This window comes from Trichoderma ghanense (genome assembly GCF_004382785.1).
Source record: "Trichoderma ghanense strain CCMA-1212 chromosome Unknown scaffold_7, whole genome shotgun sequence".
Taxonomy (NCBI): Eukaryota; Fungi; Ascomycota; class Sordariomycetes; order Hypocreales; family Hypocreaceae; genus Trichoderma; species Trichoderma ghanense.
In genome coordinates, this window is record NW_027395670.1 from 614881 (window position 1) to 636942 (window position 22062).

General features: G+C 54.4%; 10 protein-coding genes across 10 annotated transcripts; 7 read left to right on the forward strand and 3 right to left on the reverse strand.

Moving 5' to 3' along the window:
• Nucleotides 1-684: 684 nt before the first annotated feature.
• CCMA1212_006346 (Short chain dehydrogenase andI) lies at nucleotides 685-1996 on the forward strand (the record flags this gene model as incomplete). The annotated part of the gene is made up of 4 exons (XM_073703574.1): nucleotides 685-801; nucleotides 1020-1304; nucleotides 1447-1732; nucleotides 1824-1996. The coding sequence occupies 4 exons, from the start codon at nucleotides 685-687 to the stop codon at nucleotides 1994-1996; spliced, it is 861 nt and encodes a 286-aa protein (XP_073558105.1).
• A 1108-nt stretch (nucleotides 1997-3104) lies between these two features.
• Nucleotides 3105-4936, forward strand: CCMA1212_006347 (uncharacterized protein; the record flags this gene model as incomplete). The annotated part of the gene is made up of 2 exons (XM_073703575.1): nucleotides 3105-3308; nucleotides 3347-4936. 2 exons carry the CDS (start codon nucleotides 3105-3107, stop codon nucleotides 4934-4936), a joined length of 1794 nt encoding a protein of 597 aa, XP_073558104.1.
• An 844-nt stretch (nucleotides 4937-5780) lies between these two features.
• On the forward strand, nucleotides 5781-6230 carry CCMA1212_006348 (uncharacterized protein; the record flags this gene model as incomplete). Its single annotated transcript, XM_073703576.1, is given in 2 exon segments — nucleotides 5781-5961; nucleotides 5973-6230. The coding sequence occupies 2 exon segments, from the start codon at nucleotides 5881-5883 to the stop codon at nucleotides 6228-6230; spliced, it is 339 nt and encodes a 112-aa protein (XP_073558111.1). The 5' UTR covers nucleotides 5781-5880.
• A 57-nt stretch (nucleotides 6231-6287) lies between these two features.
• Nucleotides 6288-6545, forward strand: CCMA1212_006349 (uncharacterized protein; the record flags this gene model as incomplete). The annotated part of the gene is made up of 2 exons (XM_073703577.1): nucleotides 6288-6293; nucleotides 6315-6545. 2 exons carry the CDS (start codon nucleotides 6288-6290, stop codon nucleotides 6543-6545), a joined length of 237 nt encoding a protein of 78 aa, XP_073558110.1.
• A 2061-nt stretch (nucleotides 6546-8606) lies between these two features.
• CCMA1212_006350 (Elongation factor 1-beta) lies at nucleotides 8607-12658 on the reverse strand (the record flags this gene model as incomplete). The annotated part of the gene is made up of 11 exons (XM_073703578.1): nucleotides 12001-12658; nucleotides 11703-11946; nucleotides 11224-11635; nucleotides 10843-11155; nucleotides 10529-10785; nucleotides 10191-10473; nucleotides 9985-10063; nucleotides 9687-9728; nucleotides 9572-9611; nucleotides 8933-9312; nucleotides 8607-8836 (listed from the first exon to the last, which is right to left on the reverse strand). Exons 1-11 carry the CDS (start codon nucleotides 12556-12558, stop codon nucleotides 8607-8609), a joined length of 2838 nt encoding a protein of 945 aa, XP_073557893.1. The 5' UTR covers nucleotides 12559-12658.
• Nucleotides 12659-15723: 3065 nt separating this feature from the next.
• Nucleotides 15724-17152, reverse strand: CCMA1212_006354 (Endoglucanase EG-II; the record flags this gene model as incomplete). Its single annotated transcript, XM_073703579.1, has 3 exons — nucleotides 15724-16194; nucleotides 16247-16860; nucleotides 16921-17152. 3 exons carry the CDS (start codon nucleotides 17150-17152, stop codon nucleotides 15724-15726), a joined length of 1317 nt encoding a protein of 438 aa, XP_073557896.1.
• A 105-nt stretch (nucleotides 17153-17257) lies between these two features.
• On the forward strand, nucleotides 17258-17593 carry CCMA1212_006355 (uncharacterized protein; the record flags this gene model as incomplete). Its single annotated transcript, XM_073703580.1, has 1 exon — nucleotides 17258-17593. The coding sequence occupies one exon, from the start codon at nucleotides 17258-17260 to the stop codon at nucleotides 17591-17593; it is 336 nt and encodes a 111-aa protein (XP_073557897.1).
• A 914-nt stretch (nucleotides 17594-18507) lies between these two features.
• CCMA1212_006356 (uncharacterized protein) lies at nucleotides 18508-19516 on the forward strand (the record flags this gene model as incomplete). The annotated part of the gene is made up of 2 exons (XM_073703581.1): nucleotides 18508-18515; nucleotides 19024-19516. The coding sequence occupies 2 exons, from the start codon at nucleotides 18508-18510 to the stop codon at nucleotides 19514-19516; spliced, it is 501 nt and encodes a 166-aa protein (XP_073557894.1).
• CCMA1212_006357 (Acyltransferase mlcH) lies at nucleotides 18630-20080 on the reverse strand (the record flags this gene model as incomplete). The annotated part of the gene is made up of 4 exons (XM_073703582.1): nucleotides 18630-18755; nucleotides 18851-19568; nucleotides 19628-19906; nucleotides 19965-20080. 4 exons carry the CDS (start codon nucleotides 20078-20080, stop codon nucleotides 18630-18632), a joined length of 1239 nt encoding a protein of 412 aa, XP_073557895.1.
• A 617-nt stretch (nucleotides 20081-20697) lies between these two features.
• Nucleotides 20698-21731, forward strand: CCMA1212_006358 (Uncharacterized protein; the record flags this gene model as incomplete). Its single annotated transcript, XM_073703583.1, has 2 exons — nucleotides 20698-20759; nucleotides 20825-21731. 2 exons carry the CDS (start codon nucleotides 20698-20700, stop codon nucleotides 21729-21731), a joined length of 969 nt encoding a protein of 322 aa, XP_073557898.1.
• Between the last annotated feature and the right edge of the window lie 331 nt (nucleotides 21732-22062).

A 22062-nucleotide genomic window follows, 5' to 3' on the forward strand; every position in this document is an offset into this window, starting at 1 on the left:
TACAGGGGCAAAAGACTACTATACCATCATCCAGAAATAATCTACGCCTCAAAATAGCACAGCACCGTAAATAAGAAGAGCCACATCAGCAGTTGGATTCCCCGCGAGCCCGCAGACATTGTTAGCAACCAACGACCCCGTTCAAGCGAGTTGCGGCACTGAGCCAATTCACCATCTCCCGTCGATGGTAAGACGAGGTGCGGGCACTGATGTGTGACATCCCTGCCCCTACTGCATGAGGACCGCTTGACTTACACGCAGTAGGCTGCGGATATAGAAACACGCGCTGGAGCCAGATCCTGTCAGTAAGGAAGCCCGCAACTCCGTGTGGCAGAGCCTCTGCATGTGATGAACTTGACGTCCGTTGGTAAGCATCGCCTGTGTTACCCACATGCAGCCCTTCTGTCGACAGTTCCGTCGTCGTACACGTAGGAGGCACATTTTGCGGCTTATACGCACTTTCCATGGTTTCTGTCAGCACTACGGAGATACGACTACATAAGGCTGGCCTGCCTTGTCCCAGACGTCAAACTGCTTCCGTATAAGCTTAAAGCCTGGTCGAGCCACACACGGGCTCTCCATCCGCCCTTTCACTCATCTTGATCTTAGAGAAATACGACAGGCAATAAGCTGCAGTATCGTCAAATCTCTGAGAGAGAAAGTCAACTTTTGCACAACCACACGATGCAGCCTCCATTCCCTTCTGCCACGGCAAGCTGGCACAATGATACTTACGCCGCCATCTCCCCCGGGCGGCCCGAGCTCAGCGCCTCCGGGAAGACGGTGGTCATCACCGGCGCTGTGAGTTTTCCCCGTCTCGTCTCAGGAGCTGGTCCGTCTGAGCAACTTCCATCCCCTCGTGGATTCGGTTTGGTTTCGCATCACCATGTGGCCGTTGCTTTGACAAGTGGGGAGGCGGAGGCCCCTTACTCCTCGATTTCACAAAGTAGATTAGACGCAGTGTATTTAGTTCCATGATGCTAATAATCTGGTGTTTGCCACCCTTTCAAAAACAAAAGGGCAGCGGCATCGGTAGAGAGACAGCTTCAGCATTTGCTACCGCCGGAGCAGCCCGCATCGCCCTCCTAGGACGAACCGAAGCCTCCCTAAAGCAGACGGCTGCCGCGCTGCCCTCCACCGTGTCGACATCCGTTCACGTTGCTGACGTGGCAAGCGAGGACTCTCTGGCTCAGGCGGCTGCAGTGATTGGCACGTGGGATGTCCTCATCCTCGGGGCTGGTCACGTCGCCGCGCCCTCGACCATTGCGGCTTCTAACTTTGCAGAGTTCTGGCAGTCGTTCGAGGTGTGTCCATACTACCCTAGCACAATATCGGGTTCTTCGTTTATGCAAGCTTTCCTGCCTCTCTCCCTGCGAATATTCAATGGGGGATGAAGTATTTCATGGAATACCTACTGACCCAACTGGCCGTTTGGTCCCCCCCCAGACCAACACCAAAGGCACCTACGCATCGCTACATGCCTTTCTTCCCACGGCCAATGCTACTCATGCAGCGGTCCTCGCAGTAACCACAGGCACCACAGCCCTCCCAGCAACCATGGTGCCGGGACTTTCAGCGTACATGTCGTCAAAGCTCGCCCAGACGAAGCTGATCGAGTTCGTGGCCGCCGAGCACCCAAACCTCTTCGCGGCGGCCGTCCACCCGGGCATGATTGAGACGAACATCTTCACCAGGAGCGGCGCAAAAGCTGAGAGTCTTCCCATGGACAAAGGTGTGCTTCTTCGTTCTCTACTCTCCCTGGTTGCTTGTGGCTTTTTGGATCTCAGACTCTAGCATGTCAATGCTCATTTGTGTGCTTCTAGTTCAACTTCCTGCGCACTTCATGGTCTGGCTGGCGAGTCCTGAAGCAGCTTTCCTCAGCGGCCGCCTCCTTTGGGCCAACTGGGAAGTGGACGAGCTCAAGTCAAAGGCTGACGCCATCAAGCAGAGCCAGTTGTATACCGCCGGCATCAACGGCTGGCCCTTTGGTCCATAGAATGAAGTTAAGATAGGCTCCCAAGCAGCGATCTACACGCATATGTTTCCAGATGTGTAGAATGTTGCATCTCCATAGTTAGCACAACAGTGTGCCTAATACCACATCTACATCAAACGCGAGTCCGCATTAGTTCACTAGATACTACAACTTGCGACTCGATCTGGGTCGGAGGCTGCACCGACAGCGACAGTCTGTATCTTCAACTCGGCGAGTGGAGCGAGCGGCTTGCGGTGGACCGATCGACGACCAGGGTCCTCATTGTCGACAGGGATTCCGCACAGGGATCATCTTTCAAAGCATTCTCCACACATCCACACATGAGGCACGTCAACCTTGCAAAGCCGTCAAAGTGAGGAGCTATATCCGTAGGGCAACCGCAGTTGTTGTACCCCGTAAGCCAAGCACTTGAACGCGGAACCAGAATCTCGTTGTCAATGTGTATGTTTCTGCAGCCTCCGTGGACAAATATGCCTGAAAGGCTTCATCGACAGACGAGAAATGGACTTAACAAGCACACATACCTCCGCTGAAAACACAAGCTTCTACTTCTCATTCCCATCCATTTCGCCGTCCAAGCATTGTCAACTCCGCAGCCGCCATCAGCGCCCCTATGTGCAAAGCCAACAACACATTGGGGGACCAATGGCAGAGACTCCTTCTGCCCCGTTGACGCCATTCTGTCATCCCACGGCCCCGATTTGCTGCCTCGACAGGACGCCCTCCGGACTGGGCATCTACTACATGTAGCGAAGCAGAAGCATGCTCTTTCGTCTTGCCCGTTGTTGGTGCGCTGTCGAACGACTTTTTTTGTCCGTCAGCGTCTCAACCAACATCGACACGACACGCAACGGATGAGGATGTCGCGAGCGGACTTCATCCCGTGTTAACCCCGAGTGCATTCGAACTGCACTGATTTGTCAACATCACGAAGGATGATAATTTGTGAAGCCCGGTGATTGGTGGCCCATTACCCCTTTGGCAACATGGTCATCAAATCCTTCCGGCGTCATCCTCACTTATACCCCCATCCAAGATGTACTTTTAGTCAATCTCAGCGCTTCATCTCAATCCATTCTCTTACACATTTGTCACTCTCATCGTCATCATGACCAGCTACGACTACATCATCGTCGGCGGCGGAACCGCAGGCTTGGTCCTGGCAGCACGCCTGACAGAGGACTCCTCGAAGCGAGTCCTTGTCCTGGAGGCGGGCGAGGACCTAACTGGCGATGCCCGTCTGTCAGTGCCGGCAATGTGGCCGACGCTGCTGAATACAGACGCAGACTGGAAGTTCAAGACAGTTCCCCAGGTATGTTATCAAGTCAAAATTAGACATATCAACACAAGACAAACACTCCTGCGTCTTCATGGGACCTCCTGCTCACCGAGGGCTTAACCCAGCCCGGCCTCAACGACCGCTCCATCGCCTTCCCGCAAGGTAAAGTCCTCGGCGGCTCCAGCGCCATCAACGGCCTCTCCTTTACGTCCTCGTCCAAGGCAAACGTAGACGCCTGGTCCAGGCTCGGCAACCCCGGCTGGGATTGGGCCAGCTTTTCCCAGTCGCTCGCCAGGTCGTACACCTTGACGTCGCCGTCCGCAGATGTCACCGGCTCGGGGCCGCTCCAGCTTAGCTACCCCAAGGACGCCGACAACGCCTGGCCAGGCATCTGGCAGCAGACGCTCGAGGGCCTTGGGTTCCCCAAGAGCGAGGACACCGCCAAGCAGGCCTGCGGGCCCGTCTTCGTCCCGGACACCATCCATCCGGCGTCCAAGACGAGGAGCTATGCTGGAAACGCCTATCTCGAGCCGGCCCGCAGTCGCGAGAACCTCACCGTCATCCCCAAGGCCGCAGTAAGCAGGATTCTCTTCGACAAGGACGGAGACGCAGTCACCGCCACGGGCGTCGAGTACACCAAAGACGACGACAAGACGCAGACCGCCGCGGGCAAGGAAATCATCCTGACCGCAGGCACCATCAACAGCCCCCGACTACTCGAGCTGTCCGGGGTCGGCGATGCAAAGCGCCTGGAGAAGCTAGGCATCGACGTCGTCGTCGACAATCCCAACGTCGGCGAGAACCTGCAGAACCATCCCTTGTGCGGCCTTAGCTTCGAGGCCCGGGACGACGAAAAGACCATGGACGGCCTCGCGCGCCAGGATCCGGCCGCCCTCCAGGCCGCCATGGCCGCCTACTCGCAGCAGCTGGGCCCCTTTGCCAGCAGCGGCACCAACAACGCCGCCCAGCTGCCGTTCCCGGGCATCCAGACGGCCGAGGGCAAGGCCGAGGTCGAGCATCTCATCAGCAAGTACATCGCCAGCGCGGACGCAGGCGCCAACGCCGCCTTCGTCGAGGCCCAGGCCGACTTTGTCCGCTCCATACTCACGTCGCCGGACGAGGCTTCGGGATACTACATCTCGTTCCCGGGCTACGCGGCCTTCAACCCCGACGGCACAATGGCGCCTCCGCCCGCCGGCACCGGCAAGCACTTCTCCATCGCTCTCCTGCTGGCGCACCCACTCTCGCGGGGCTCCGTCCACATCACGTCCGCGACCGACGTGGCCATCGACCCCCGATACTTGTCGCATCCCCTCGACATCGAGATCCTCGCGCGCCACCTCGGCTTCGTCGAGTCCATTGCCGGCGCCCAGCCCCTCGCCAGCCATCTCAAGGCCGTCGAGCAGCGCAACGCCGCCGTCGACCAGGCCAAGGAGTACCTGCGCCGGACCGCGGTGGGCGCCCACCACTTCACCGGCACCTGCTCCATGATGCCCGAGGCCCTGGGCGGCGTGGTGGACGCCCGGCTGCGCGTCTACGGCGTCTCGAATCTGCGGGTTGCCGACGCAAGCATCATTCCTCTGACGCCGCGGGCGAATCCTCAGGCTACGGTGTATGGCGTGGCTGAGCATGCGGCGGCCATCATCAAGGGGGAAATTTAGGCGATGCAAGATGGACGGACTGTACTCAGGCTTCTATACGCTGTATGAATCAGATAGACGGCATGTAACTGATTGGAGCATCTCCTCACCTTGCCCCTATCCAATACCGTGCGCCAAGTTGAGAAAGGCATGGCATCAACGCTTACAGCCTCTATCATCACTTCAATCTTGAACACAACTCCGTCTCCTACTTAACCCGGTTCATTTCACTATCCCATAAACCTGCCATCAACCATCAGCATTAGCTCTCAAGAAATCAATACGCTCTTGAATACATGTAGTAATCAACAGACGCTCTCTTCATGTCCAGTAGCCCGTGCAAGTGCAATATGTGTCAAACCACCTCATGGTCACTGTAGCTGACACAACACCAACACCAAGACCTACGCATGTTCCAGCCCATCCCCAATTAACACTTCTCCTCTCGGAAACTACATTCACAGTCGTCTATAGACTCCCATCGACGTCCCCCGATCCCACAAGGGTCAGGATTGCTTGGAGATCGGGAAACGAAGGTCAACTTCCGCGGACCTTTACGCAGCAGACTCCAGACTGCCACAAAGCCGTCTATACGCCAAGAGGAACTCATCTGTGTATGTTGGTTCATCCTCCAGTAGTTTCTGCAATGCTGTAGTGCTCCTTGCACCTTTTGTTCTTCACATTCCCCTGGCAGCCCTTAACAGCTCCATGCCTATAGATTAGTGTTTGTATTTCAGTCAAGAAATTACAATGCTATGCCGATGAGGCGACAGCGGCCCACGAGAAACCCCGACCATGTCATAGAACACTTTCCATTATGATGTAGACAAACAGAAAACTAGAGTCGATGCGTTTTGCCTCCAACTTACGCTTCCTCTGTGACTCTCAATCACATTCTGGTGATGATCTGCCCCCCTCCAAGTGTCAATCTCTCCTGGCAATCCCTCTAGCTACTTAAGCTCAGCATGCAAAAAGCCTTGAGCATTTCATGCAGCCAGGGCCCAAGCCCCAGCCCTCGCTCCTCTCCATCATTTCCTTCATCCCGTGTCTGATCTAGGGGTTATCTGAAAACAACCTCCCAAGCTTTGTCATCCCAAGCACCGCATTCGGCGTCCTGAACGCCCTCGCCGGCTCTCATCTCGTAGATAGCTGGCTCTCCACGCTGCTCCAACCTGCCCAGCGTCTCCCTAAGTCATTGTTCACAACGGGTACAACGGGCGTCTTTCGACGTCGCCAATCAGGCGAACCTAGAGTCTGTCCAGAGAGATTCCACCAACAAGCCCTGGCACCCAATTCGATCCGCCCGGCAAGATAGATAGTCCTAGACTAGTTGACATGGATTCTAGTCATCTGCGCCGTCATCCTTACCACTATGAAGGTACAGAGCCTCAAGGACTAGGAGGGCGATCAAACACAAGGCCTTTCACTTTCCATTCGGCGACTGGTCCTCGGGCATCATCATCATCATTGCCGTCGTGTCCATCATAGTCTGGGCTTGCGTCTGCCTACTATCTGGCACCTTTCGCCCCTAGGATTCGTCATGCCAATTGCAGTTGACAGAGCGATGGCCGTAGATGTCCTGCTGAGGAAAACCTTGCACTATAGTGTCCAACCAGGTCTTAGTGTGTAAGCTATGCAAGTTGAGCTACAAGCAGTTCAAGTTTCACCTATGCCATGTTTCTCCTTCATCATGCCCCGTGATTTCGAGTCTCATCGTTATGGAGCAGAATGCTGCGTAATTCCATGTAATTTCTGGCTTGCATGGCGACCCCTTCATGGAAGCACTTCCGTCTTCAGTGGACAAGTCATAGGCTGCCGAGACAAGGGTAGGCTTATTCTATATATATATATATATATATATATTGGCTAGTTTCCCCTTACCGTAGGAGGTGCAAACCCTTGATAGTATTGCACTTTTCCTCGCCTTCACTCCGTGATAGCAGTTTTGTTATTATCTCCTATGACGCCGGGTTTACCTCTCTATATGCATATTCCCAAGCACTATCGGCACAGCTGCAAGACCCCCCAGGAAGAAAGCCTGAACGAAGGCAACGTTAAGGGCAGAACTAGAATGCCACCCCATACCCAAGGGTAAGCATATTACCAGCACATTGGACACTGGACAAACCAAAGTACCGGGAATTATCCCAGCCAGAACTGTCAAAGCGCCTCACTCATAATGCGTCGAGAGCATCCGAACCACGTAATCAACCTAGTGGATGGGTTGGCTCATTTAAACTGCGCTTTGGGTCGAATGTCCCGTCAGTTATTCATCTCACAAGGACATTCTCTCCAAAATATTCTGGTGACTCAGATGGACAGAATAGTAGATGTGCAAAATGCTTCGTATTGACTCATGTGGATGGTTGCAGTATTACTTCCAAGATATGTTTCAAGAGACAAGAGGTATTTGCTACTAGAGAAAGAGAATGTTGGTCAAATTCTGGAACGTGACAGATATAGAGCTTTGGACTTCCGTGAATGCTCGATGGAGAGGCACATCTCATTAACATGTGTATATATTGTGATTCTCTCTTACACCGAGACACCAATCGAGCAATGAGAAATTCAACCCTTTCGACTTACATTTACATCTGCTTAACACATGCCAATTTTATATCGCCACACCATTAACAAATATATACATTTCCGTTCGTTCCAATAACACCGAGGAACCAATCCATCAAGAACCTCAACCATGCCGTCCCACATCTCCTCAACCAACGCCAACCCCAACCTCAAGACAACCCCAGGCACACACTCCAGCAAAACAACGACAAAAGAAGGAAGAAAAAAAAAATAAATAAAAATAAATAAAAACATACAACAGCCGGTGTTCGCCAGTGGTCACCCACCTGACTACTAATCTGCCGGTTAGTGGCTTGTCTATGGGGGAGCGGACGGGACCCCGAGTTTTCCACTACCTATGGTCGTATGTGCTGTGTTAAAGCCTTGATCCGCCATATATACCCAACAACTCTGCCAAGTTTAACTGGAAATGCAAAAAAGAAAAAGAAAACATACAACAGCCGGTGTTCGCTGGTGGTCACCCACCCAACTACTAATCTGCCGGTTAGTGGCTTATCTATGGGGGAGCAGACGGGACCCCGAGTTTTCCACTACCTATGGTCGTATGTGCTTGAGATGCCATCTACACCAGCCTATATGCGCTTTGGTTCCAATGCAGTTTGAGGTTTTGTGTCTCGAAACATGAAAGACACCAACAATGACGAGATACAGCCTTTGATATATAGAGTGCCTGCCTATAATGACACGCAGATTGCTCTCTGATCCCTAGAAATTGGATGAGGCCGTAGAGGCTTGCTTTAGAAACACTCATCATCTAAAACTGCACTATCGTCCACCACCGCCATCAAGGAGTCGTCTCACAGAGTCTCATAAGTGGCTACATATACGATTATCCAACTCCTTGGGGCATGCAACTACATGCCCTGTCATGGCGGTGTCTCGAAAAGCATGCACTTCACACGCAACAGACTTGCAGACATTGTCTATGGCTTCTTGTATTTTTTTTCTTTTAAGAATCCGTGACTATGCAAGAGGGCACTTTGGCATCCTCAAGCAAGCGCATAACTACATGTAAGTAAGACATTGATAGATTCTTTCCCCCAATCATTACCCATGATGCATTTCATTTTCGTGGCTCGCAACACCTTTTCTTTCCATTCGCTTACAGCTTCTGCATGGCAACGATATCGCTGGACTGGACGTAGTCCTCAAACTCCTGGATCTGCTCCTGGAGCTCGTCCAGGGAGACCTTCTCATCCTCAACGACCAGGTTGATCTGCAGCTTCTTGATACCGAAGCCGACGGGGACCAGCTTGGAGGCACCCCACAGCAGACCATCCTTCTCGATGCCACGGACGGCAGCCTCCATGGCGACCAGGTCGGTCTCGTCATCTAGAGTTGAACGGTTAGCATCAAACATGGTACAAGGAAACCTGCATAACTGCGCCAGGAGCAACAGTATCAGCAGGGGGAAAGAATAAAACTCACCCCAAGGCTTCACGTCCAGGGTGACAACAGACTTGGCGGCAACCTTGGGCTTGGCAGCCTTCTTCTCGCGGTAGGCAGCCAGGCGCTCCTCACGGATACGGGCAGCCTCGGCATCCTCCTCCTCGTCGTCAGAGCCGAACAGGTCGACATCGTCGTCGTCGGCGGCGGCCTCGGGGGCCTTGGCGGGGTTCACGGTGAGCTCGGACTCCTCAGGGCCGTAGACGGTGTAAGGCTTGCTGGCATCGCCCTCGAGGGTGGCGAACTCATCCTCGTACGTGGCGATGTGCTTGTACCAACGGGCGGCAGCGGGGTACTTGTCGGCGCTGGGAGCCTCCTTGAGGGCCTTGAAGACGGCGACGTCGGCCTGGCTGGCGTTGTAGCTGTATATGGCGGGGGAGGGGTCAGTGAGGGGTGTTCTCTTGTTGACTATTTTTTTTTTTTTTTCCTTGGGCCGTCATGCAGGCACTGAGGGGTGAAAATTATGAAAGAGGGGCTGGGCTGCATGCAAATCATCGACAGATTGTGCCGCAGAGAGGGACGAGAGGAAAAATTTTGTAAACATGTGCGAGGGCAGGATCGGGATTCAGACACGGGAGAAGCGCATCGTCGTCGCGGCGCAGAGGGGAAAAGAGCGCATACCCAGTGATGTAGGAGCGGGTGGAAACCCAGTTGTTCAGGACTGTCGAGCCTCATCGTTAGTCCACCTGTCTGTGTGTGTCTCTGTCCAGCAGCGCAGATGCGAGGATTAACTTACGGGTGAGGCCGGCATCGGAGAGGAGATCGGTGAAGCCCATGGCTGCGGTTGTGTGTGTGATATCGAGGGTGAGAAAAAGAGGATAAAGAGGTCGTTTGGCTGGAGAGAGCTGGAGAGAGTTGGGTATCTACTGGAGAGGAGTCGCAGGAAAAAAAAGATTGCACCAGATGGAACTGCGCAGTATTGATGCAAGGCAGCCCCCCCACCAACTGCGGGAGCCCTAGCAGAGGCGGAGGTGGCCTGAGGCATCAATTAATGAGCACTTCACCCCGCCTCGAGGACGAAAAAATTGTCAAACCGTGGCGCACGCGGGCGATTGACGCTGTTGAGCCACGAGCCGTGCCACAGATGCCCCGCGGATGGAACCCCGCCAAAGACTGATGCTCTGTGCGAGAATCAAAGACAAACCACCAACCTGGCCACGACTTCTAGGTTATTCAACCGGATATCCTCATCACCAACTACTTATCAGTGCTCGCAGAAGTTATATGACACGCTTCCCACCGTCTGCTCCGCCTTGGCCTCGTACCGCGACCGCTCATGCATCAGCCTCAGCCGGTGCTCCCGCGCCTCCTCCACCGTCATGAGGCTCTCCGGAATCTCCTCCTTGACGCCATCCTCCCTCTTCATGTCCGGCAACGACTCAGTCCACCAGTCCTTCTGCTGCGGCGGCACATTCGCCGTAGACACGATGCGCTCATGCGGATCAACCAGCCACAGCGCCAGGAACCTCCTGTGCCCCGGCTTGGCGTCGTCTTTGAGCCGGAACGCCGAGACTCGATGTTGACTAACACATATGATGAGTATCGATATGGGCAGTAGACGCAAGTGAGGCAACTTACAATACGTTTGGAAAAGCAATCAGCCGTCCCGGACACGTTCGCACATCTCCGTAATTCTGCAAACAAGTCGAGCCATATCCGAGAGTAGTGCCATAGACACGCTCCAGATAGTTGTACTGGTCCTGGCCGTAGCTGATGCCCTCCTGAAGCCAACTGTTCGTCTGCATGCGAAACGACAGATGGCTGTCCGTGACATTCTCACTATCGAGGTAGAAGAGCGCCGTGGCGCATATTCTCTCGTTCATCTGCCCCTCAACCTAGAAACACAGTCAGTCCGCATACAGCATGGTCAGCAGGAAGCAGGAAAAGCTTACATGCCACGAGCCAGCCGGAAAGTAAGGCTTCTCCGGCGTCAGCTCAATGCTGGCCATCTTGACAATGACCTGCAGCCCGTGCTCCTTGAACTTTTCCCGCAGCCTCTGCGGAGGCGTATAGTCAATCACATTCTCCTCCAGGCGATTCGGCTCCGGCAGGATCGCGTCTCGGCCCTCGACCCATTCTCCGGGCAGAATACGTTCGCCCATGCTCGGCTTGATTTTGTCGGGATCTGAATACATGTACCGATACCTGTGGTCGTCTGGCATCTGGTACACCATTGAAGTTGTCCACAGATCATCGTCTTCGTCACTAAATGCTGCACGATCAGCGTCATCTTCTATACGTCAACTTGAACAGAACCGCTGTGGGAAACGCACCTAGCATCCGTAATCAAGTCGAAGCGCGAATCATCCCTTCCAGCGGTAATGTTCTCTTGATATCGCAGATTCTCTCGGAGGCACTGATCCCACGCCGGAATGGCTGCGTCGATGGCGTGCTCAATGGCCTCGTATATAGCTGGGTACTTTCTCGGGTGTAAGTTGTTGACGTAGCTGGTCAACTTGGCCGTCCCATCTTCTCTGAACACGACGTTGGTAGGCAGCCACTGATACAGGCTCGAGCGATATTCAGGCGGAACGGCGCCTATGCTGTTCGATTGCCAGGCGACGTTGAGAAACCTGAATCCGTAATCCGGGAGACGGGTTATCTCAGGCACAATGCTGCCTTTGCCGACAGATGCGAAGGCGTTTTCTCTGTCGACCTCTTCTTCATGGATGAAGCGAGATCGGCCTTTTTCGATACGTCGAAGATTAGATCCAATTCCAAGAGTAGCAGGGGGGGGTAGGGGAACACATACCGAAGACGAACGGGTACATGGACGGGTGAACCAGATTCTGCACCATGTCATTGGTCCCAGGGTGCCAATCCACGTTCCCGGCCTGGTCTGCCCGGAGCGTCTCAAATGACTTTTTCAACTCGTCCCAAAGTTGAGCGCTGACAAAAGTATCAGACTTGACAATGGTGTTGCCCGCCGAGTCAAGGGTGGGAATGAGCCCCGTCTGGACAAAGTACGCAGCTTTTCGGCGCAACTCAGCAATACACTATACATTTCATCAGTCCATCTCGTTCTAGCAAAGGGGGGCCAATCAACGAACAAACTCAAAGGCCTTATCAGAGATAATCCTCGTCTGAGGCATAGGAATCTCTCCCCTATACGTCGTCTTCCCCTCCATGATGCGCGCAAAGAGGCTGTTCTCCGACTGCGTCCTCGCCTCGTGCCACCACTTCCGCACAATGGCGTCGTCAAACACCTTCTCGTGCCAGTTGGGCTTGTCCGTCAGCTTTTCCATGAGCAGCATCATGGCCACCTCTCGGATGGGCAGGATGGCGGAACCAGATCCTCGCGCCTGGGGCATGCCAATGGGATAGATGGGCTGGTCTTGCGAACGAGCGCGCACCGACGTGACCACCGGCATGTTGACGCCGGGATACTGAAAGCCGGGCATGTCGTCTTTCTTTGGCCGGAAGGCCGTCAATGGGTTTGATAGGAATCCAACGACCTTGTCGAGAGTTGATTGGCTTGGTGGTGAGTAGATGTCGGCAGCCCTCCTAGAGTCTGGTTCACTCAGTGGAGGGAGGTCGGGAAGTGAAAACGCCTTTTTAAACTCTTCGTCCACCGGTGATTCTGCATCATAGATTCTACTCTTGGGCATCTTGAGCGGGTCGTTCTAGGCAGGACTGGAGTCTGAACAAATTCTCAGTGCCAAGCCGCGACCAAACAACAAGCCAGTAGGCCGAGCTGAGCTCCTGGACATTAAATACATGCCGAAATGGTCAGGTACGGATATTCTCCAGGCAATAATGCCATCGGCCCTAAAGATCGTTGGTAAGTGGAGTCCGGTCAGGAACGCCAGGCAGCAGCTCGTCAGACATACGATGTGTGAGGATTTACAGCCTTTTCTTCCCTCTTTCTTCACATAGCGTACCGCAAAGAATTAGTACAAGTACTCTCTCGGCAGTGGCCGAGCGCAGCTCTGCCTGATCTCGTTGCTCCATCTTGGAAGTTGAGCGGATACGGATCTCGCATCTGGCATGGCGTTATCTGAGCCCATCAGCCTTTTCACTTTTTCGGCTAGACTTGCGCCGATAATTCAGGGATGAAGCTCTCTTAGACCCAAGTTGTGGGACCAGTTCTGAGGATTGGACTCGAGTACTTTGCTATTCAAGCGGTCGATGACTGCTCTTCTCATGGCATAGTTAAAGGGAAGAAAATGGGGAAAAGATACTATCCGCGTCAATCATCTCCCAAATAGCTTGGGAAGTCATGTGCTTCAAATAACACCGATTGAATTGCCCAGGCAGTTATTTGCTGTTGAAGAAGTGACCTCTGGCGCTTGCGTTATAAGCTGTTAATGAGTATTCTTTACATCTGGCTTGCACATCTATCAACAAGTCCTTGCAACTCAAATATTCAGATCAACCATAGGTAGGTTATTTCGGTTTCACTCTTTTTCTTTTCACCTGATTCAATCTTCTACTATCGGAAAGCAAAGCGCCATCGAATTTTCAAGCACTGGCGATTTCATCCTTCGTCGCAGGGTAGGTAGCTATACCCTCACAAGCTACCCATCGCGCTACTGCTATTTGACGCCATATAACACAAACCCCTGGATCACACGGCATGTCAACTGTCATTGCATTCAACGCGAGAAGGAACAAGCAACAAAAAAAAAAAAAAGTCTGCAATGAGGGCAGAAAGACTGAATTGACCAGAAGCAAGCGGAGAATGCACCGAGTAAACATGGGGGAAAAGAGCAAAAAAAGATGAGAAAGAACAACCCGACAGAGACAGGATTCGAACCTGCGAGGCCGAAACCATATGATTTCTAGTCATACCCATTAACCACTCTGGCACTCTGCCTATGGCTGGGTTGTTATGTCTGGCGGTCACGATAAGACACCTATGAGCCTAGCGCAATCTACGAACAGGCCTTTGAGAACGCAGTACAACTGACTGTCCTGCTCCCAAACCACTGCAGATGAACAATGGAGACCAACAATTGAGCCAACTGCCTCTATCAGAAATCTTCTTTGGCTAATTCCAGCTCGAGGGCGAACTCATGTCAAAAATTGCCCCCCCAGAACAAGACAACTTGTTCAGCGCTGGCGTAAGTTTCACCGAAACTGTCCTCGATGCGATACTCCTTCATCATAGGAGAAAGTAAGCTGCTATATCGGAGTTCACTTGTCATCGTGCTCTCGTGCGAAAGCACACTCTCCCGATGAGCAAAAATAACAACACCGCATTTCACAATCCAACCCCGAGGCCCATCACCAGTTCCTCTCTCCTGATAAACCTCGTCCTCTCTGCACCCATATTCAACTCCGTCGATTTCACTCGCGCCTTCAAAGTCCCCTCATTCGCATTTCCATTCGCCCCAAGATGCGTAATGGATCCCCCGATGGCACACTGCCCATCAATGGCGAAATTATCTCTCCATTAACACCGCCAATTCATCGGCTTCGCTCCCTCTTTCCAATCCCACCTCTCTTAAAAGCCGTACCTGATCCACCCACCTTATGAAAAACTTTGAACACAAGAATCTCACTGAACGTCTTCAACGCCACCCAATCTCATGAATCTCTCTTCACACCCACATCTCACCAAAAAGATAAACACTATCTGACATCGCCCACAAAAAAGAAAAGCACCCAGAACCAGAAAAGCAAAAGAAGAGGGCCAAACCGTGGATTGAACACGGGACCTCTTGCAGTTGAGCACACAAAACGCAACCCAAAGCAAGAATCATACCACTAGACCATTTGGCCTCTAACGCGTAATGACTAATATCCCTATTTTCCCTCATCATAAAGCCCTTCTCATTATTGCACCTTCTTCCCCTCTCCATCCCGTCTGTCTTAGCGTCAAATCCTCATCCGATGTACCCCACACCCCCACGCAGCCCACATCTCACACCAAGGACAGAAAGAAAACGAGAGCGAAAAAAAGGGAAGGCTCGATCCTTGTTTAGAAAAGAGCAAAAAAAAAAAGCCTGGAGACACGGGGATTTGAACCCCGGGCCTTCTGCAGATGCCGTCGTTCAACGCTGAACAGAACAATGCAAAGCAGACGTGATACCCCTACACCATATCCCCTAGGATGGGATGCCGGCTTCGTATTCCTTGCTATACAGGATAAGCAATTGCCATACAGAGAACACGAAAGACGTGATGGAAGAGAAGATGGGATGGAAGAGAAAGATGAGTTGCAATGGTAAAAGAGAGACCAATTGGAAGACCATCCATACCTAGTGTGAGCGCCTGACAGGCTGAAGAACAATGCAACTTCCTTTCGTACTTTCTCGTGGATGTTTGCGCAAGCATCACATACCTATGGTCAGGAGAGCTCTTGCTGCTGATCAATCTTGCCAAGACATGAGACAGACAGTGAGCATTCTTGTCAAAGGCCCATAACTCAAGCCTCTTCACCATATTTTTCACGGATCTCAATTATTCACGCCTTGCCCCGCTGAAGGGAGGCTTCATGAGTTATCCGACAAGAAAAACGTGGGGAAGTGAGACACCATCAAGACACCACATGTCAACCCTTGCTTCAACTGAACAATGACCTCACCTCTTCAACTCCAGACTCGCAATCATCTCGCACATTTCCTCATTAAACGTCTTCAAATATCCGTCAATCCGTCAATCATCGCATAGCCCCCCAATCCAGCCTCTGAAAGATTAAATAATTCATATCTACATGACGCAAAAGAAGAACAACTGATTACACCATGGCTCTAGTCTTATGTACCCGCATCAACATATATACGCATAGCATCTCCCTCATGCTCGATATACAAACTCATCAAAAGTCATCAAAACGCTATTAGCATGTAGCCAAGGGCAGCGACGGTGAACAACACGGTGCCTGTCAAGCCCTGGGCACTCAAAGACGCTGATGAATCTTTGTCGTCGTCGGAAGAATCGCTCGTGTCGGGCGAGGGGTTGGTAACGGCGTTGGGAGTGGGAGAAGCGGTTTCCTCCCTGAAGATGGGTTTCGTGGTGGATGGCGCGTCGCCGTCACTGGTCGCCGTCGACGTAGCAGTCTCTTCGGCTGCCGTGGAAATCGAGGTGGGTGTGGGTCGGTACTTTTCGTCGAGGGTAAACTGGTCCAGAATGCACTCGTTCATGAGCTTGTTGTCGGTGTAGTTGCCGGGCGTCCCAAGGGGAGTCAGGGTCAAGATGTACGAGGTGTCAAAGCTGCCAGCGCCCCAGCCGACAAAGCCAATGTAGACGTCGCTGTTTTCGCTAATGGCCTTGTTCTGGGCGCAGAACGCAGTCATGCACTGCAACGGTCAGTACACGCCAGCAAGCTGGTAGGTGAGTCGGCCATCTTACCGAAGGCTCCATGGACGCGCCCGTCTCCGAGATGATGGCCTGGCGCTTGTTCTGCCTCAGCCAGTCCGCGAAATCGTTGAAAGCGTCGACGTTATTGGTGGTGCACTCGGCATGCGATCCAGAGTTGTTAATGTCGAGATACTTGTGCACGTCAAAATACAGCAGGTCGGTGCTCCCATCCGGGTTGGTAATCTTGCCGAGGGCTTCCGCGCTTCCGGTGGACACATACGTCTCGACGCTGGCAAAGTTGGTTCCGGGCAGGAGAATCATCTGCGAGGTGGCGCCGGCCTTTCGGATCGCAGTGACGACCTTCTGGCACGTCTGGGCCCAGAGCTCAATGTCGAGGTCGTGGGGCTCGTTCATCAGGCCAAAGATGATCTTGTCGTTGTCCTCGTAGTACTTTGCGATCTGGACCCAGAGGTCGACAAAGATGTCGTCCGACACGCCTCCCTGGCCGATGATGCCGCCGTTGTACCGGGCAAAGTTGTGCATGTCAATCATGCAGTAGGCGCCCGTCTCGAGACAGGCGTCGACGACCTTGTTGTAGGAACCCCAGTTGAGCTCGTCCAGCTTGCCGTCCACCGTGTTGTTGAGGACAAACTGCCATGTCGCGGCTGCAGGTGGGCGTCAGTGCCCAGTCGTACCCGAGTCACACGAAACCAGGCCTCACTCACATATGCGAAAGACGTTGAGGCCGTCGTCCTCGGCGAAATGCTTCATCTGGCCAGCGCCATCGCCTCCCTTGTAGCTCAGCAGCGGCACAGACGCCGTATCGGTCGGACAGCTGCCGTCAATGTCACAACCGAAATCGATTCCGGGAATGGCTACGCCCAGATATTTCATCTTGCCAGCGAGGGCATCACCAGCCAGGGCCAAGGCGGCGGCCAGGAGAGAAGTCGCGCGCATTGTTAGGGAAGAAACGAGGAGTGTCGCACAAGCACCGGGAAGAGGCCGATGGTAATCCGATTAACGAGATGGTGTAATTGTATTCGTCAGTAATTAGCGAGGGAAATGCTGGCCACTACCCAGATGGTCGAAAGATGGCAGAAGATTGCAGAACAAACAGAGAACGAAGAACGAAAAGGAAGTGCTAAGCAGAATGCCAACGAGCAGAGCCGACGACAGCCAAATAACGAAAACGAGTGTGTTAATGCTGCGTCATGGCTCGCAGAGAGAGCGGCAATGAGGAGGACGACGAAGATGATGGAGGAGGAGGAGGAGGAGGAGGAGGAGGAGGAGGGGAGAGCGAGAGGCAGAGCGAGAGAAAGGATGGAGGCTGAGGCTCGAGATGGAGGAGACGGAGTGAACATAAGCCGGGGATCCAAGGGTCTCCCCTTGGCTGGGTGACGGGATGGAAGCGTCTGGGCTGCAGGCAGTCCAAGTCCAGCGCGTCTACAGCGCTCGAGGCCACCGCTGCAGCGGGCAAGGCGCCTGTACTCTGGCTGTTCCGGGGGATCATGGGTCAGTCAAGTGGCTGTGAGCTCGGGTCGGCATTAGCGCTCGTGTTGGCGGCCAGTTTGGGCATAGCGGGCGAGCGCGGATTCGTATTCTGGTCAGACGTCGACGGCTCTGAAGGGCCGAAAAGAGCGAGAGGGCATCCGTTTTGTTTACGAGATGTTTATTACTGATTTGGATACGAAAGGAAAGTCAGTATGGGCGGGCAGTCGCTGGATCCGGGGGCGGCGTCACGTCATGTCGCATGGGGGCGAGTGACTTCAAGTTGACAGCAGCCTCTGTCTCATGCTGTCCTGTGCAATCATGACGGGGAAATCAACGACGACAACGGGAGATGTCAAGTGGGATTTGCAGGGTCTTGATGCGCTACGACAGGATGCCCAGAACAGCCCCGGCTCGCCCGCAGCGGGACAGACCCTGGAGCCCGCCAGATACATAGACGGCAGGTCGAGTTGGATCCATTCGAGTCCGTTGGACGCTTTGACGCAGGCATCAGACTCAACACGAGCAGTTGGACAGGCACATATTCGCCCATGTCGGTGAGCAAATGGACATCTACGAGCACAAACGCGCAACTTTTCTTCTCACCGACTGGAGATATTAACTCGATACGGCTTCTGGATCATCGCAGGGAAAAATTTGGAAACATTTTGACGTTGGGAGTCTCCAGAGGGGGGAATCAGGTGCTTTATCGCAGCCCGCCTCGTACAGTATGGAGCACCCAGACAGGGGACATGCCGCTTGAAGAAAGCGGATTCGACAGGAATAGAAGCTGGAGACTGGACCCCGTCTCTCCATCCGTATTCATGGCAGGGTTAGCTGTTCCAGATGCCTTCAAAACTTCGACAACAGTAGAACCAAGTATTGGCTTGCATCATGTCCTAAATCGCCACAACGCCAATGCTCCTCAACCACATCCAGCCAATGTTTACTTGACAAGCTCAGCATAAACCGCCCTCTCCAGCTCCGTATACAACCGACAGGCCACCTCGTCTCCAAACGGAAACACAGCCGTCATCAACACCCCAGCAATCCCCGTCTCCGGATCAATCCACTACCAAGCACAAACAGTCAGCTCTTCAACCTCACCCAAAAGCATAAACATTCGAATCAAGAACAGGAAACAAGACAACGAAACACAAGACTCACCCATCGCGAATTCGCCGCCCCCGACCACGAAAGACTCCCCCTCCTCCTCTGCCCCTCCACATCCCCCAACGCCAACAATCCCCCCAGCCCATACTGCAACCCAATCCCGTCCGGAACCCCCGGTATAAACGCCCCCCTCCTGTCCGGCGCGTACAAAAACTCCTCCATCACAGCCCTCTGCCGCTCATCCAGCCGCGGCGCAAACAAGTCTTGTCGCGCCGTCTCTCCCGAGATGACACCCGGTCCGGAGCCGGCCTGCAGCAACAGCATCGCCCGCAGCATCCGCGCATAGTCGTGCGCCGTCGTGTGGATGCCCGCGCCCGCGCTGTCCAGCTCCGGCTCGACGGGCGCGACGTCAAACGCCGAGAGCCCGCCGCTGTCGACATCCCGCAGCGTCACCTGGGCGCGCCGGCCCGCCGTGTGAGGGAGCCGGTCGACGCGGAAGCCCGTGTCGTGCATGCCCAGCGGGTCGAGGAGGTGCTGCTTCATGTACTCGCCCAGCGTGCGGCCCGTCACCGTCTCGAGCGCGACGCCGGCCCAGTCCATGGCCGGGCCGTACATCCAGCCGTCGCCGGGGCGCATCAGGAGCGGCGTGTTGAAGCCGTCCTTGCTGAGGCGGATCGTTTTGCCAATGGGTCTGCCGACGTACTCGGACCATTTTCGTAGATCTGGGTCTGCGACGTCATATCGGAGGCCGGCTGTGTGAACCATTAGATGTCTGCGAACCGAGTATCAGCACCACTCTTCTCAGTGTGATGGACATGAATGTAGGCATACTTGAGCGTAATGGGCCTGTCGTTATCCTCCAGCATAGGCTCTCCCTTGGGCGTAAACCCCCTCAGGATCTGCATATCGCGGACCTCGGGGACAATCTGCCGCACGTCAGAGTCGAGCCGCATCTTGCCCTGCTCAACCAGCTGCGTGAGGCACGCCGCAGAGAGGAGCTTGGTTATGGACGCGCCGTAGGTGAGGGTATCGCCATTGAACGCCGGCGAGTCTGCAGCGAAGCCAATGCGGCCAGCGGAACCAGAATAGACGACGCCTGTGGCATGGAGGCTGTGAGTGGGTATGTATGCTAGAGTCGCGCTGATTTGAGCGAGGTTGACAAGAGGACCGGTGCTTACCACGGCGATTCGTCACAACAAAGGCTGCTCCGAGCAGCTTGTCCTTGCAAGCAGCATCGCCTCTGTCCGCGACAGCTCCCCTCAGCAGAGCATCGAGCTTCTCCATGGCGGATCTCGTCAATCCGGGGGCGTTGCGGGAGACTATTGCCTAGAGCGTCCGGTGGCTGACGGTGGTGTTATGCCACCTGTTGGAGTGCAACTGTCTCGGATTCCTTGTCCATGTATTTAAGCCCGACAGACGCGCATAAGCAATAAGCTTAACCCAAGCCGAGAGCTGGGCTGCAGAATGCCTTGCCATTGGTGATGTCAAAGGCTTGGTCGATGCAACGATTAGCGTCAGGCAGGCATTCTGCGATGATCTGCTCGCTTGAGAGCCTGTGCCGGGATCTACTGTAGGTTAGAAATAACAGCCCCTGGCATGTAGGCAAGATGGCTGCGAGATGTGACGGAGGCAGCAGATACAGCACTCTGCGATACTTGTTGGTATCCTTCTCAACAGCACCGTCTTCTTCCACTGTCGTAGCGCATCAGCCGTCTACTTCTGAGCGGGGTCTTTTCTCCGTCACGGCCCCATGTCTCACAGATCAAGATCGTGATCTCTCGCCCGGCCCGACTCACCGTGAACCATCCATCCATACTGTAGTCCAGACCCCCATCAAACATCTCAACCGGCACCTCTCCCTCTCCATCCCCAGCCTCACTCAGCCAGATCCAACTCCCACCATGGCCACTCCCACCACCCGGCCCTCATCCGGCCTGCTGGACCTCATCACCGTCTTTGACAAGTAAGCCTCACCACCACAAAGATACATGTACCCTCCACTCACTCACTCGCTCCATGTCCATCCAGCCTCCCCCTCGACTTTGAGCAAAACTGCCACCCCTACTACCGCCTCCTCCTGGCCCCCGACGCCCGCACCCACGGCTACATCCACCCCAACACCCTCACCCGCATGCCCTGGCCCTCCTCCTTCACCATCACCCACCACCCCGAGCGCCAAGTCGTCCTCTCCCCTCCCCCACCGGGCACATCCCTCTCCGCCCACGCCAACGCCGCCTTCCAGCAAGCCGTCGACGCCGCCATCGAATCCAACGCCTTCCCCCAGCTCAACGGCCTGCACAGCGAGCCCTTCCTCGTCGTCGGCGCCCGCGAGTTCGTCCAGGTCGAGCGCTTCGCCGCCTCCCTCTTCGGCATCGGCACCCGCGGCGCCCACCTCACAGCCTACACTCGCGACGCAAACAACGGCAACGAGCTGCGCATCTGGGTCGCCCGCAGGAGCAAGACGCTGTACACGTACCCGGGCATGCTGGACAGCACCGTCGCCGGCGGCGTCAAGGCGGACGACTCCCCGCTGGCATGCATCCTCGCCGAGTCCATGGAGGAAGCCTCCCTGCCTGCCTCCCTCGTGGGGCCCCGCGTCCGCGCCACGGGCGTCATCACCATGGCCAACAGGAACCCGCGCTCGGAGCTGGTGCACTCGGAGATTCTCTACACGTACGACCTGGAGCTGTCGGGGGAAGGGGAGGAGGTGCCAAGGCTGGGGGACGATGGCGAGGTGGACGAGTTTGTGCCGATGAGCTGCGAGGAGGTGGTGCGGAGGATGAGGGCGGGCGAGTTCAAGACGAATGTTTGCGCCGTCATGATTGACTTTTTGATTCGGCATGGCGAGATTACGCCTGAGACGGAGCCGGACTATGTTGAGATTTGTGAGAGGCTGCGGAGGAGGTTGCCGGTGCCGACGAGGTCCGATGTTTGACGAGGCAATGGCTGGTAGTACTTGAGAAACAAGGACACGGGAAAGGCATCCGTCTTACGGAGCATAATGTAGAATCTGATATCCAAGAGTTGACATCACGTTGTAAGAGTCTCAATCACCTGAATAGCCTTCATCTTCCACGTCAAGACGCATACATGCGCATACTCATATATCCAACTCCTAATCAACTCAAATTGTCCAACATCATCGCCACACTTTACTTTACCTCGCAGCTACACATGCTAACCCTCAACCACCGAAACTACCTTATACTCCCACCAAGAGTCCTGCAACCGCCTCGCCTCATCGCCCCAACCGTCCACACAGCGTA